The following is a 15,438-nucleotide window of genomic DNA, read 5'->3' as shown; positions in this document are numbered from 1 at the left end:
CGCTCCAGCGTTGGAGGCGGCCGGCAGCCACCTCTTAGGGAAAGGTTTCCCCCGGCTCCGTCTCTCCCCAGCGGACTCCCAGCCATCCTCATGCTCTGCGGCGACCCAGCAGTGCTGGAGATGCTGCAGCGGGGCATTTTTTCCCTTTACTTGCTGCAACGTCTCAGCATTGCAGCCAAGACCTTCATCCCTGCTTGGGTCCGTCCCTGCCGTCTCCACGACACTCGGTCCTCAAGAGCTGCCAGCCGGCTGGGAAATCCCATCCCCGCTTCGTGCATAGGGAACCGAGGCACGGCTTTGGGTGAAGCTGTTTGCCCAAGCTGCAAACAGCAAATACCCGCCGAACGCTTGGCGTTATTTCAAAATAACCGAAACCCACTAACCCCAGTGCGATTCTGCAGTGGTGCCCGGGGGGATCAGCAATGGGGAGGAGACTTTGCCATTGCCCCACCTCCACCCCACCCAAAGGAAATGCAGCCTAAAAATGCTGACGTGTTTACATCGAAACCCTTGCCTGCCTGCGTTAAAAACAAACAAAAAAAAAGGGTGGGAAAGTTGGGAAGGGAAGGAGATGAAAAAGCTCCTCAGTGGAACAGCCATGCCTTTCAAAGGTTCGTTTCGGGTTGAGTTTGCTCTGTCCCGGAGGGTCTTTCATTTCAGGGTTGAGAAGTTTTATGGGGTCATTTCTTAGGAATCTGCTTTCCACAGGCACGGCTGCAGAGGAGGTTGCTCGGGGCTGGGGCTGGGGCTAGGGAAGCCCAGACCTGATCTGCCAGCCTGGCAGAATCCGCTCAGGAAGAGGGATTTTTAAATCATTATTTTTAAAGCAGCAAACTCTTGTTCCTGCTTCCCAGCGCTTCACACAAGAAAAGTGCATCTGCTGTGTACGAACCATATGGAAGTTCCTTATTTCTTATATTTTGTTTTGATAGATAAGTGGGACAGTTTTATAAAAGAAACTGAAGATATCAACACCCTTAGGGAGTGCGTGCAAATTCTGTTTAACAGCAGATATGGTGAGTAGGAGTTAATATCCCATTATGCATCTGCAGTGCTTGTGGTTTGCATATCATTATATAGCAATCATTTTTGTTCCCTAACACAGCAGCAGAAGCCATATGCTAGAGCTCCCTTCTCTTCCTAACACATTTAGCCCAGCAGCTCCCAGTGTCTGGGTGTCTGCTGAAGGTTATGTCAATATTTCCATCTGGACCCCCCCCACCATCGAGGAATTTATAACTGGGCTGTAAAACAGCCCCGGTTTGAAGCATGGCACGCCGGGTCAGAGTGCCCGGGCACTGCCGGCGCTTGCGGGTGAGGGGGAGCGGTGGCATGCAGCCGTTTTAAATTAACGTGGCAGGGGAAAAAAGAAGGTTGTCCTCATTGCAGCTACTTTTTTCCACCTGCAGGGCTTATAGGCGTCCTTGGTGCTTCCCTTGCCATGGGCAGTGCTTTTGGGTTAGTTCCTGGGCGTTTGGGCAGCTGTAAGCTCAGGAAATTGCTCAGGAATGGGCTGACGGGCTGGAGGTTGTAGTCTGTAGCATCCATTCTCATCAGGCTGTGTAATTCATGAGTTATAGATGGGTTATAGATATGTGCTATGTCACTCGTGAGTTATAGATGGGCTATAAATGAGCTCTGTAACTTATAAACTATGTGCAATGCAACTCATGAGTTATATAGCTCAGTGACCTGCTGCGGCTGAAGGCAGGTTGGGGACGGCACATCGGCCAGCTCGCCCCTGGTTTGAGCAACACTGGGCGCATTTGGGGGTTTTGGAGGACACCGTTAGCTGTGTTTGCTGCTGCATTGTCTCCCCGTTGTCCCATCTCCCATGGGTGAGCTGCTCCCGGGGCTCACCTTCTGGGACAAGCAAAGGAGAAGAGGGCAGGAGGCACTTGCTCTGCTTGAGTTCAAGCCTTTACACCTTCATTTTATCATCTGTAAAAGGAAAAGCACACGTTTAAGTGAAAACCATGCGTTCACCTTTCAGCCGAAGCCTTGGGGTTAGACCACATGGTCCCCGTGCCGTACCGGAAAATTGCCTGCGACCCCGAGGCGGTGGAGATCATCGGCATCCCAGACAAAATACCCTTCAAAAGGCCTTGCACCTACGGCGTCCCCAAACTCAAGCGGATCCTGGAGGAGAGGCACAACATCCATTTTGTCATCAAAAGGTGCGTGGCGAGGTGGGCAAGGGGGACTGCATGGCCTTGAGGGGGCTTGGGGATTTAAGCTCTGTTCCCTCCATGCTCAGAGGGTTGGTTTGACAGCCAAAACTCATTTTACCCTTTTTTATGGAAAAAAGCTAAACAGCTCTTTTTTTCCCCCCTGCCCTCCATTTTCCATACCTCTCTCCCTTTTTGCGAGGATGTGGCAGGGCTGGCCATACCACAGTCACCCCTGAGCCCCGTCACCCTCTTGTAAGTCCGTTCAGGCGTTGCCGGTGCCACCCTAAGCATTTCGGGTGGTAATGGGACCCTCCGATCGCGACTCTCTCCAGTGGCATTTGGCACATGGGAGCAGTGCCTCCAGGTGGGAGGAGGAACATCTATATTCACGCTGCACGGGGCTTTCCCTCCACCTTGTTTTGCGGTGATCACTTATGGATGTCCTGTATATACATGGATGATGAGGATGTATCGCCTATGGGCAGGGCGTTGTGTGTTGGTGTCTGCATTTGCATTGGAGTAGGAGGAGTGGACGCTTTCCCAGTTATCTCTGCACTGTGCAACCCCTCTTTGCTTCTCCGTCAGGAAAATCTGCTTTATAATATATTTATTTATTCGGTCCCTGCCTGTGCAGCACTTGGGTTGTTCCCTGCTAGAGGGGTGAAATTACGGCACAGAAAACGCCCCGCTAAGGCTCCCAAGGGGGCTAAAATCACCGACATCAACAGAACTCGGGCATCCTAAAAGGAATTAGCTCTCCAGATGTCAGCTAGTGGAGGAGCCGCTTTGTCCCGCACCGCTCGGGCCGCGCTGGGCTGGATCAGGCCCCGGGACGTGCCCCTGACCACGCTTTTGCTCCCATGAGTACCTTTGCACAGGAGGCGTGGGTGGCTCCAAAATACAATGTTTGGGAGAAAGGTGACATCCCCAAGGGTACGCGTGCCAGAGCGGGAGAGTGTAAATACTGCAGCTCTGTGCTGGTGGCATCTGGTCGGTGGTCTACGTTGTGGAGCGAAGGTCCAGCAACAGCTACTTCGGTCCCATCATCTCTTTTGGTAAAGCCACCCTGTAGCAGCCTCATTTAATAAGTTAATTAAATTAAGAGAATGACTTATAAGCAGATTTAAATGTGCTTTAGTGAAAAAGCATATGCTGTAAGATTGCTTGGTTGCACAACAGTCTAAAAGGCTTTTTTTTTTTTTTTTAAGCTGAAATATTCATTCCCTTTTTTTAGGGAACGAATAAAATTACTATTTTGACTTGGTTTAATGCTGTTCATTAATAAAACCTAAAATTCAGTCATTAAAAGCACCTATGTCTAATCCCTTTTTTTCCCCTTTCCTCCTAGGATGTTTGACGAGAGAATTTTTACAGGTACGTTCTCCACGTCCTTTGATTTATTGCTCACAAAGTTGAAAGATTATCCAGAGAGGCAGAGTTGAAATAATGTCACCTGTAAGCAGGAAAAGTGCAGGACACTTGCAATTATGCTCAGTGAGGAGAAGCTTTGTGTGTGCCCTGCACCCGGGTGTGCTGAGGTTGCCTTCGCCTGGGATCGGTGCAAGCACTGTGCGCCCCTTAAATAGTGTTTTGAAGGTTTAAGCAAGAATTCCCCGGTGCGTGAGGCTGGGCTGGCTTCCTGCGCCGGGCTGAGCTGCAGCTACAGGCAGCACACGGCATGTTTCTGTGCTTTCAGGAGGAAGAAAAATCACTGCTGGGTTCCTCACTGGTAAATTATTCTGATTTTGGCTGGGAAGTGCTAGCATCATCCCGCCGCTGACTGTTTTTAAAAGAAAAGCAACAAAACTCCATTTTTTCAGTGACAAAACCCTGAGAGGGGGTTTCTTTGGCTTTCTTTGCCTTGTGTTTTTACTCCTTTTGGTTTGAGCTGGAGAAGCTAGGCTAAGTGCTTCTTGGCAAATAAAAGGAGACAGGTACCGGTGCAGTCCGACCCGACCCTCGCTCCAGCAGCTGCCCCCATCCCACTGCCCTGATACCCGCCTGAAATATGGCACTGCACCCCAATTTATCACCACCCAGCCCCGCTCCCAGATCGCCTGGGCTTGGCTCGCAAGTAAAGACATGTTTTGGGGTTGTTGGTTTTTTTTCCCCAAGCTGCCAACCCCGCGTGCACACTGGCAGCTTTCTCGACACCACCTTCTCTGACATCTCCGCCAGCCAAATTAACCCCTGTGGCCCCATGACAGCCCCGGCCCCAAGGGTGCTTCCTGGGGACGATGGTGCCGGAGCCACCCAAAAGAGACCTCCAGCAGAGGCTGGAGGGGGTCCCACCTCCATGGGGGGGTTTCTTTGTCTCCAGCCCCATCAATGACTTTTTTTTCTCAAGAAAAGGATTTTTTAAGCTCTAACCTACCCCCAAGGGATGGACCACTGAACTGTGTCTTGGGCTGCTTGGATTTTCCTTGCAAATCCATCGTGGTTGCACAGCACCCGGGGGGAGGCATCGCATATATCTGTACGTCAGCTCAAGAGCTGCTGACGGAAAGCACTGTCCTACGAGCTCCGGGGTTACACGGCAGGGTGGTGCAAGTGGAAATTAGGAGATGAGGAAGCAAACCCAGCAGGAGTGGGCCGGATGGCAGTTCCCCCTCCCCTGTCTGGTCCCTGCAGGGCTACCAGAAGCAAAACACATTAAACCTGGCTTTTTGTGATTCGTGTCAGCACATCTGACTGTGCAAAAAAAAAAAAAGCATCTGCTGAGTCAGGAGGTGCCATTTTTGCAAAGACACTATTTTCCGAGCGGAGCTGTATTTTAAATTGCCAACTGCAAAGTATCCCAAAGCTTCCCCATACAGTTTTGCTCACCCTTTAATTAAAATACCCACCACTGCTAGGAAACCTATTTTTGCTACTCCCCTGGGTAGCAGCTTCAGGCAGGCTTCACTGCTGCAAGAACAAGATTTGGTCCATAGAAAGCACAAATTAAAAGGAGCCTTTTGGACTGTCGGTAGATAAATAGTGTCTTTAAGGCTCTATATTGCTGCTGGTCCCATTGCCAGAGCCCTGCCCTTCCTTGCAGGCTGGAGCCGAAAGAAAAAAGGCTTCACGTTCCCACGGACGGGATGTGTTTTGGAAGGGTGGGGATGTCACGATGGCACTTTGAGACCAGCAAAGGGCCTGTGGCAGCAGCTATTTAGCAAGACACCTACATGGTTTATGCAGCCTTGCGGCTTAATTTCATTCCCTCCTTCCCCCAGCACTAATCCTTCAGCTCTTCGCTCGCCTCCCCTGCCCGATTTTCATTTCCTACCCTGCCTTCAGATCACTCTTTTCATCTCCAAGGTCATTGCTGAGGCTTCGTTTCAGCTCCTTTCAGGTTGCTGAGGAACAGGGAAGGGAGAGAGGAGGTTTTTCATGGTGACACAATGCTTTTGTCCCCCTCTGCATCGCTGCAGCAGAGATTTCTCCCGTTGCGTGCAGGGCGTGGAGCTGCAGGACGGGGCTCCCCGTGGCACCGCTGCTCCGGGCTTTGCCAAGCTCCTGTCCAGCGCAACACGTCCCCTTCCTTGGGACAGGGGCTGTCTTGCTTTGGGGCTTGCTCCTGCAGCACTGGTCCATGGCCCTGGCCATACCTGGATTTCCTGAGCTTGGTCCCCACCTCTCGGCACCCTGTCCCGGCAGCCAGCCCTTTCTGGAGATGCTCCATCCCTGGCAGGGCTTCCCAGCGCACACTTAGTTATGCAGAGGTTTAAGCAAGTGTCTTGCTATTATTTTAACATGTAAACCCAATTAAATCTGCACCCTTCTCTTTGCAAGCAGGTGACTCTTGAGAACCTGTCCCCCCACCCTGACCTCAGCCCTGGGACTAGCGGGGGAAGAAATGGAGGTGGAAAAGCCGCATCATTGTTGGCCTCTCTGGTTGCTAATTCTGGTTTTGCTTTTCCTTCCAAACCTGCCCTGTGCACCCGGCACCAGGAAGCAAATTTACCAAAGATCCAACCAAGCTGGAACCCTCCAGCCCCCCTGGGGAGATCTCCCCCGAGCCGCACCGCGGGGCCGTGCTGGACCTGGCGGGGACCTCTCAGGCCAACAGCAGGTAAGCGGCACTCCCATCCCCTGGCCACCGCCAAGTGACATCCCTCGGAGAGTTATTCTGGGGGCATTAACGTGCACAGCAGGTTATCGCTGTGCTGCCGGCTCGCGCGCCGGCTGGGAAGGACGGGCACAGGAGGTTGCGACGGGTGCAATTCAGTAAGCTGCAGCACTGGGAAGATGCTGTAGGTAACATGGTGGGAAGGCAAGTGGCTGTAAGGGCGTTGCTTTCCTTCCTCCCTCGAAACCCACTGCGATGGTGCAGCTAGCCGGCGCAGGAGGAGACCGAGCACCCCCATCCTTTTGCAACCAAAGTAGCAAAGTTTGGAATCATTGATTTTGTACAAAACTGATGAAATCAGGGCCGTGCCTGGGCAGGCTGGGATTATCTGCAGGAGCGATCTCTGGTGTTAAAGCATGGCCTAAGGATTCACCCTCAGCCGGCACCGTAACACAACATCCTGCTAATTACGCATTACTTGTTTGTAAAGCTCAGGGAGACTAATAGCGGATTAATGGATGTTTTAATAAAGGTGGGGTTATAGAGTTCAGCAGGGCAGGAGGCTTTTTATGAGAGTACCTGTTTCTGGCACAACCATGCCATGAGCTAGACAGGTCTGTAATGTGCTGGCAGCACCTATGGAGTGTATAGCGTTGCTTTCCAACCCATGCTGGGAGATCCAGAAGGTATTTTTCTCTGTGTAGCCCCAATTTCCTGCATTTTTGCTTCAGCTGGTCAGAAGCAAGGTAATATTTAGCTCCAACAACTACCTTTAAAATCACTTTAAATAAGAGAAGGGGGGCAGCGGTTCATAGCAGTATAACTGATGCTTGCAGGCAAGGCTGTGCCGCAGGGAAAGGAGCCTTTTCCCAGCCGTGCCCTGCACGGCCGGCTCGGTCACGGATGGGTTTGCAAGCAGCAAAATGAGCTTTGCTGGGATGTCTGTCCACACATCCGTGCTGGAGGCAGCCGGCTGTGGGGAGGCTCGGGAGCAGGGGTGTAGGAGCAAGTGCTCCTCAGCCTCTCCAGCTCAAAATCTCGCTGCCCAGTGCTGCACCTCCACCAGCCGGGGCTGTGGGCCATGCTATGGGGTCAGTAACTTCTGCAAGCCGGGATGGGGAGATGGGGTAACTTGTCCCCATCTCCTCCATGGCATGTGCTGGGTTCCCCTCCCTCCTTGGCTCTTCATCGACATGAAGCTGTGACAGGTTGGAGTCTCCTTCTGGTTCTCCCCAGTGCTGTTTCAGGTTCGTCCCCTTGGACGCGGCTGCCTTGTGCCCCTAAAGCTGTGCTCGCCCTGGGCAGGGGAACCTGCCACGTCGGCACCGGTAGAGCAGGCAGCGAGCAAGCCCAGCGGTGCTCCAAGCACTGAAATCTCGCAGCTTTGGAGGGCAGAGACCTCTCAAGCTGCCCAGTCCGCAGGGCTGGCATTTGTCACCCAGCCCTCTGGGTATCTCCAGCTTCAAAGGAGGCTTTGGGGGTGGTTTTACCCCATGGGGTTGAGATGGCTCTTGCACCTTGCTGCCCCACTGCTGCGGGACACCACTGAGTCCCCTCCCAGGCTTCGTTTTGCTAAATGGAACAAGCCAAATTCTTCTTGTCCTCTCCTCTGCTAGGTACGGGGTGGCGGAAGCACCCATGAGTGTCACTCGTGCCCCATGCTATGCCACGGTGACATTTCCCGCACTTTGCAGAGGCTGGCCCCGCTTCCTGGTACCGTTGGCCGCGAGTGCAATACAAGCCGTGCCACGCTGGAGCTCTGATGCAGGGCAGGCAACCACAGGCATGGGATGGGGGTTAAGATGAGCGGGTGGTTGGGTTGGCTTGGACCAGGTCTCTGTGGGTGATGTTGGTTTGCTCTGTGCATTGATATTGTACGTGGGTTGAAGTGGTCGGTGCTCAGCATGCAGGTGTCACCCCCAAAGGACAGCAGCCCCAAATGCTGTGCTGGTAAAGCAGGGCCGTGGCAGCACGGCTGCTCGCCCGCTCTGCCGGAGGGAGGCTGGCGGTGGCTGCTTTCGGGCATCCATGCCAGAGCGGGGCTGGCTGAGTCACTCCAGCACCTTTCATCAGCAGCGAGCTCAGTGCGCCGGGTGAGTCAGCCCTTTCCAACCATTTAAAACGGGTTGGAGGAATCACACCCCACGAGTGCCTGTTTCTCCTCCTGATGCCAAAGGGACTCCAGTTGAGAGCCTTGGCCAGAGACATCTACGGTGGGAACGCGGCTGGGTCCAGGCCTGAGGTGCTTCACTGGTGTTATGGGGAATTAAACTTGAATCTCCAGGATCCCCAGCTAGGACTTAGCCACAAAACCATTTCTCAGCCAGCTCTCGATTGCTCTCCGCACCTTGCTGAATCGCTCTGTGTCTGGAGGCGTTTAGACTTGGGGAGCGGCAGAGCATCCGTTGCATGCTGGATGCCAGGGGAAACGCTGATACTTCAAATACCCCTGGCCTCTAGGCACGCTGCGGGGCTGAAACCTGGCCTGAGGCTTCTCATTTTCCCGTTCATTTGTTAACATTTACAATTAGGACACTTTTAATTTTTGCCGCAGAAGATCCCACTGCAGTTACTTGGTGTGACTGGAAACAAGGAGGTGGAAGGATGGGATATTAGGGATGCCGAGCTGGTTTCTGCAAAGCAATAGATAGGAAACCATCCCCTGCGTGTCTGTGGGAGCGTGCCAGCGGGGTGGGAGCTGAGGTTTGCCACTGCAGAGCTCCGAGGGCAGCCAGAGGCTCGTGGTCCCCATACGGCCCTCACTGATGCTGCACCCTCCCTGTCTCACCTGCTGCGCTCCAGCTGTGGGCCAGGTAGGGGTTGCACGGTGCGGTAAAACTGCTTTAGAAGACCCTACCGGGGAAAAATAGGGTTTTTTGGGGTGGTTTGTACCCAACTGGATTCGGATCGCCCTTCCCATGGTGGTGCTGTGATGTGGACCATGCTGGGCTGGGCCGGGCCGCCCACCTTCCCCTGGTGTGAATCTGGCACAACCTGAAGATCATCCTGGGGTCCCTTTCAGGTTTATCCTAGCTGTGTGTATATATATGCCTTGTTCCTAATTTACGCTCTGTGTGTGCATATTGAGTCGGGCCATGGACCCCGAGGTTCATGTGCACCTCTGGTTACAAAGGGAATCGTGAACCGCGGTGGCGGTGCACAGCTTGCTTTACCTGCCATGGGGATAAACTCAAATCGCCCCAAATCTCCCAATGCATTGATAACGCCTATCTGCAGGACAGAATACGTGGATATTCAACTCCCACTTTGTTCTTCTGGCAAATGAGGAACCTCTGTCCCCTGGCAGGAGCAGAGCATTTCCATAGCAGTGGTCCACCTGGGTCAGAGCCCAGTTCCAGGGAAAGGGCAGAGCCAGATGCTCCAGGGAGAAGGGCCAGATACCGTGGGGGGTAACGCACTCCCCAGGGAAGCCCCCCTCCCCAATTTCCCTCAGGAAAGGTTGACTTTGACCTGAAGTGGGAGAGTTGAAAACCCTTCCCAAGGCTCCTAGGTAATATATACAGTACTTTCTAGACCAGAGATCCTTTTTACCCATACCACATTTAGGAAGAACATTTCAAGAGCACTCCTGGCTTCCTTCGCATTGCCCGTAGTTTGTTCTGCTGACGCTGCTGAGTGGATTTAGGCGAGCGAGAAGTGCTTTTGAACATCCCCCCCGAGCCAACAGGGATGTGGCGCCGGCTCAGAAGGGTTCTCCTTCCTCCTGAAGGACCAGCGTTGTGGAAGAGTGCATTTTCCAGTGCTGCTCCTTAGATCATTTACTGCCAAAGCGCTGTGGTTGTTCTTGTTTAAGAAGGAGAGAGACAGAAAGCAAACGCATCCTGAGAATGCAAAGTAATCTCATTTGGATGCTGAACACCTTGTGTAAATTCCTGAGCGTGTGAAGTTAACTGTAGACACAAGTTTGGGATAGCGCCCAGTTTTCAGGGGAGAAAAGCTTTGGGCAGAATAAATATTTACCAAATCAATTGACTTTTTCCTTTCTCCCTATTTGCATTACCTCCATGAGTAACCACATTGTAATGATGCTTTATGCACTGCTCTCTGCCGCAAAGGGATGGAGTTGTCCAGGTTTCGGCCTTAAAACCCCTGTTGCTTTCAGGACCTCTCTGCTGCGGTTACATCCATCGTTGTCTAGCGGCAGGGCTGATACTGGGGGAGCGTTTGGGAGCAGGACTTGGTTGCAGAGAAACCGGCAGACCGTGGCTTTCCCTTGCAGCCACGGATGTTGTGCCGCTGCTGGGACCGTGGATGCAGTGTCCCTGGGGACCCCTCCGCAGCCCTTGCCTGGCATCGCAGGGGGCTGCAGTGTTTCTCCCTCCTGCCAGGATCAGTCCTACACACACTGCAAGGTTTTAAGCTTTCCCTTTGGTTGCTCCGTGACCACCTCTCTTGTATACCTTTCCCTTCCAGGTCCGAGAAGTGTAGTGTTTCTGAAAGCTGTGAACCAGGTGAGGAATAATTCGTTTTCTCTTGCAAAATAGTGATACTGGGTGGGTGGGGGGGGGAGCACTAGAGAAAGCTGCCTGCAAAGTAATTTGGACGTGTGGCACCCGTTACCTGGTTGCCCCACGGGGCAGTTCTCTCAGGATTTTACCCCCGTTTGATAGATGCAGAGACAAAGGGTCTTACCCTGTGACCTTCCAGCTGGGTCCTAAAAGTGCATAAATTGAAATAACAAGACTTAAGCACATGCTTAAATGCCATGCTAAGGGAAGTCTTCAATCTCAGAGCTCCTTTCTCCCTAAAAGCCGCCACAATCGGGTCACCAAGAAATCGGCGGTGTCGGTACTCTGAGCACTGCAAATGAGAAGGAAACGCTTTTCCCCAAGCCTAGGTGCTTGACCCATTGAATCGCCACCGAATAGGTGAAGCCACACTGAGGCCCGCTGTCCTGCCTGCCCAAGCTGTGACTCAGTCCCTTGCGGTGAATCAGTGCCACCCTAAATGAGGAAATCTGTCTGGAGATGAGAGGCAGCCGGGCTGAGCACCACATGCAGCATCCTCCTGGGGCAGCCTCTGCGGGACGGCCAGGCTGGCGCAGGCTCCCCGCCCGGCAGGGCTTCAGACCGCACTGAATTTTGCCAGGGTTCAACTGGGCGAGCCCAGGTGTGACGCAGCTGCGGTCAGCCCTCCCACGGCACGGGTCTGCAGAGGGGCTTGTCCCCAAACATGAGTTTGGGAGCATTAAAAATGCCAGGAGCACCCATTGGAGACGGCTCCTCCTGCATCCCCCCCGACCAGTTGGCGACCCAGTTTGTTTTAAGTGAAGAAAGCCAGGAAACGAGCACATAATGAGGGCCGGCAGCCAGTTCAAGGGCACCGGGGGCTCCTGCCAGCCGAGCTGTTTGCAGAGGCCATGCCCACGGACATCCTTTGGGTACCTCCCTGCCATGGGCTTGATGCTCCTGGGCCCCTTAGCCAAAGCCTCGTTGCTGTGGGATGCTCAGCTGGCACTGAAGTCGCAGCCGGCTGTGGTTTCCCTGCCCGCGTTGGTGGGCAAACACCGCATTGCTGGTTCCTGTTGGCGATCGCCTTTCGTTGCCTTTCCCCGGTAGGTACCTCAGGAGAGCTGGGTGGGATCAGGCAGATCAAAATCGAGCCGGACGAGCTGGACATCATCCAGATCACCGTGCCAGGTAGGCGCTGGGGTACTGGCTGTGTGCAGCAGCCTCTGCACAGGCAGGGCTGCTGCGTGGCATCTCGGCATGTTGCTTTGAGAAGAGGTGTTTGTGGGGTATCTCCCAGCATGGAAGGTCCCCTGTGCCTGTACGCTGGTCTTTCTTCCCTGAAGGTCATTTTAAGGGTCATATCGGGCATCAGTGGGTCTCTGGGGGGTAGTGCAGGGTGTTTTAGGGCTTGCTCTTGTTTCTCTCTCTCCTTCATCGCTTTTCTATGTTGCCTTTCCCCTGGAGAAAGCGAGCCTGTTTTGCTGCTTTTCTGCATGCGTGGCCTTGGAGGATCCCAGGTATCGATTGCGGGATGCTTTTGATGAGGGTCTTGATTTAGAAAAACAGTCTGGTTATGAAGAGTTCGTAAGGACAGGTTTAATATTAAGCACGTGCTGAAAACGTGTTGGAATCAGTGGCACTGATGCATTTCCCCCCGTTTCTGCCCAGAGAGGTTGGTGGCGATGGGTGGTGATGGAGACAAGCAGTTGGGTGCTTGAGGGGCAGCTGGGAGAGTCATTTTCCAGTTACCTGACCTGGACAGCACAGCGAATGGCAGGATGATCCTCTGGGTTTAATGAGTGGATAGTTAGCACTTTGCATTTTCAGTGTGCTTTACAAACATTAATTAATAATCTCACCAGAATGAGGGCAGCAACAGGACTCCCAACATAGCCAAGGGCGAGTGATGCTGGGGACAGCAGTGATGCCCGGCCCCACCGCACCGGTGTGATCTCTGTTGCACCCAGCAGTCCCTTTGATACAGCGATATCTGGGGAGTCGCTGCGGGATTATCGTAGAATGGACTTAACGCACAGTTAATATAGGGGAAGCAGAAGGAACAAGGTATAGTGGTAGATCAAACATTTTAATTTCCAACTTGGCAGCTAATGGAAGAGAAGAAAGCTAATACGTGGCGAGCTGGCAGTGCGTGTGAGGAGCAGGAGGAGGTGTTAGCACTTCTCTGGTGCCGGGTAGATCACACTTCAAGTCCAGAATCCACCTTTTCTTACCTTATTTGAAGATCGAGTTCAATCAGAGGGAGTACAGCTGAGGGCAGAGAGGAGGATTAATAGAAAAGAGGTGTTCACCTACAGGGAGAAATTGATGAAATTTGGATTATTTATTCTGCAAGGTGATGATTAAGAAGTGACCTGATTGAAGTATTTAAACTAGCTGAAGGTTTATTTAAAGCTAAATTTGGATAGCTCTTTGGGGGCGTTGGAGAGCCCAGCATTAGGGGAGACAGGTTTAAATGAAGAGGGCATACAGCTTACGTAAGGGAAACCCAAGGAGGTGTGATTTTGTGGAGGAAGGCAGCATTAGTGGAATGGTTTTCCCACAGTGGAGTAGCTAAGTCAAGCAGCATTAACTTTTTAAGCCAAAATTGAGTGTCTAGATGGAATTAAGCCAAGTAAATAATTTTGAACTATTTTTGCTCTTCACCTCCCGCAGAGGTTAGGAAGAAACTTTTGCTCTTTTCCCTCGGGCTCAGAGGTCGGGTGTGTTTCAGGGACGAGCTCCGGGTGGTCCCGGGGAGGATGAAGGCAGATGCACCCCCCGAGCAGCTCCTGGTGCAGGGCTGTGGTGTGCGGGGCTCCTGGGACCGGGGGGCCCTTCGCTCAGCCCTTGCTGGTGGGCCAGGACCCTCTGAACCCATCAAAACAAAAGCTGCCCGTGGGGTTTTGTCCGCAGACCGATCGCCCGGTTCGGATGAGATGCACGACCCGGTGCCCACGCACATGGCCACGGAGGAGTCGAACTATATCCTAGAAACGGTAGCAGGTACCAGAAATGAAGCATCCAGGAGACCGCGCGGGGGCACGGGGGTTTGTGTGTGTGTCAGAACTGAGTTAATACCATTTATGAGCCAAGGTGACGGAGTGGGGACCCGCTTCCAGAGTCACGGCCTCAACCAGGCCAGCTGGGAGCTCTGATAGACAAACTGGTGGCTTTTCTGGCACCGCCGCTCCTTCCCAGTCTCTCTCCAGCCATAGCTCCCTGCAAACCCTGGCTCCTCTGCCCAGCTCACGACTGGGATTTACCTGGGGGATTTGTGCTGGCACTGCGGCTGCCCTCGCTCATGCCAAGTGCTGGGTCTCGCCTCTCCCCGGAAGCCCACGCCGAAGGGCGGGCAGACCTCTTGGATGTAGGCGATGGGTTTGTTCTGCTTATGCAGCTCCTGGTGCGATGCTGCCAGCCCGAGCCCGCGCTGGGGATGCGTGCTCAGAGCTTAGTGAGGCGAGGGGATGGTTGGGTGACTGCAGGGGGCCTGGAGACCTCCTGCTCCTATCTGGTCCAGTTTTGCTGACACTGGCCACCACTAACCCTCCTCTTCCTCAGCAGGGACAGAGAAGGGGTCCAGCGAGGAGTCGCGACACGAGGAAAAGCAGATGGATGGATCAGGTGAGTGTGCGGTGAACCCTGAGCGTTGCCTGATCGTTGCAAGTTTTTGGAAGGATGGATGAACACAGATGTATTTTGGGTTGGGTTTCCTGGGCTTCCTGCCTTATCAGCAAAGCATTCAGCCTCCGAAAAGCTCAGCATGGAAGGACACTGCCGTGTTCTCGGGCTCTGTCCTCCCCTCTCTTGCCTGGATTTACTTTTTTCCCTATCTTTTTCCTCCTTGCTGCTAGCGCAGCTCTGTGGCAGGTGCATTGCTGCCCTTCCTCGCTCGGGGATGAGCTTGCAGGCAGTTGCCAGAGGACCGGCACCAATCTGGGAGGCGTGAAGAGTGCGCAGCCGGCTCTGCCAGAGGCCGGGGGCTGCTCGCCTGTGCTGTGCATTGCTTGTCCCACAGGCAGCTGATTTCTCAGAGCGTTTCTCTCTTTCTCTTTTTCTTTTTCTTTTTTTTTCTTTTTTTCTTTTTTTTTTTGCAGATGGTATAGGGGACGTTTTAAGTCATTTGAGGAAACAAGTTGAAATTTTGTTCAACACAAGATATGGTAAGACCGTCATTAACACATGTTCATCATGCCGAGTGCCGGCCTTGCTGTGGGGAGCTCCTAATTGCTCAGAAATGTCACCTACCATTTCCAAACCGGCGGCTGAGTAAAGGTGCAATCTAATTTGTTCATTTGCTGTCTGCTGGGCTTACAAATGCATTTGAAATCTCCCCGGGCCTTGTTATTGCAGCTCTTCCCCTTGGTTTCCTCGATGCCTTTTTGCTGGCTGCAGCCCAGGAATTGCTGCCGTGACTTTCAGCCTTCCTCCCACAGAGGGAAGGACCAAAGTGTTTCCCCCCCATCGCTTGTTTGAAATATCAGAGAGGGTTTTCCACCCGAGGTAGTGACGATGGGGCCCAGGAAGGCTGGCGGGACCCCCGCACCGGGGGCTGGCACTCGGCATGCTCTGCTCACCCCTTGTTAGAAAGGTCATTTAACCTGGAAAAAATACAAGTGAGGTCACACGTGCATTTGGAGAGCGGGCAGAAAGTTTTTGCCACTGGCAGGACCAGGAGATGCGGCTCTGCCCGGCGGTCCCCAAAAGCCAGGAGCAGAGCTGAGCTGTGGCTCCTGGGCTG

General features: G+C 53.3%; 1 protein-coding gene across 5 annotated transcripts in view; it reads left to right on the top strand.

Annotated features, from left to right (window-relative positions):
• Nucleotides 1-15,438, top strand: part of GTF2IRD1 (GTF2I repeat domain containing 1) — a 68,383-nt gene that overhangs the window by 33,873 nt on the left and 19,072 nt on the right. For 4 of the 5 annotated variants that reach the window (XM_072882576.1, XM_072882577.1, XM_072882574.1 and 1 more), the window contains 9 exons: nucleotides 933-1,016; nucleotides 1,994-2,177; nucleotides 3,520-3,545; nucleotides 6,108-6,228; nucleotides 10,660-10,697; nucleotides 11,805-11,885; nucleotides 13,611-13,700; nucleotides 14,259-14,321; nucleotides 14,795-14,860. In XM_072882576.1, the coding sequence (XP_072738677.1) occupies nucleotides 933-1,016; nucleotides 1,994-2,177; nucleotides 3,520-3,545; nucleotides 6,108-6,228; nucleotides 10,660-10,697; nucleotides 11,805-11,885; nucleotides 13,611-13,700; nucleotides 14,259-14,321; nucleotides 14,795-14,860 (753 nt within the window). The remainder of the gene's footprint in view (nucleotides 1-932; nucleotides 1,017-1,993; nucleotides 2,178-3,519; nucleotides 3,546-6,107; nucleotides 6,229-10,659; nucleotides 10,698-11,804; nucleotides 11,886-13,610; nucleotides 13,701-14,258; nucleotides 14,322-14,794; nucleotides 14,861-15,438) is intronic. The other variant, XM_072882575.1, reaches the window with a different exon arrangement.

This window comes from Ciconia boyciana, chromosome 17 (genome assembly GCF_034638445.1).
Source record: "Ciconia boyciana chromosome 17, ASM3463844v1, whole genome shotgun sequence".
Lineage (NCBI taxonomy): Eukaryota > Metazoa > Chordata > Aves > Ciconiiformes > Ciconiidae > Ciconia > Ciconia boyciana.
This window is presented reverse-complemented; position numbering and strand designations above follow the sequence as displayed.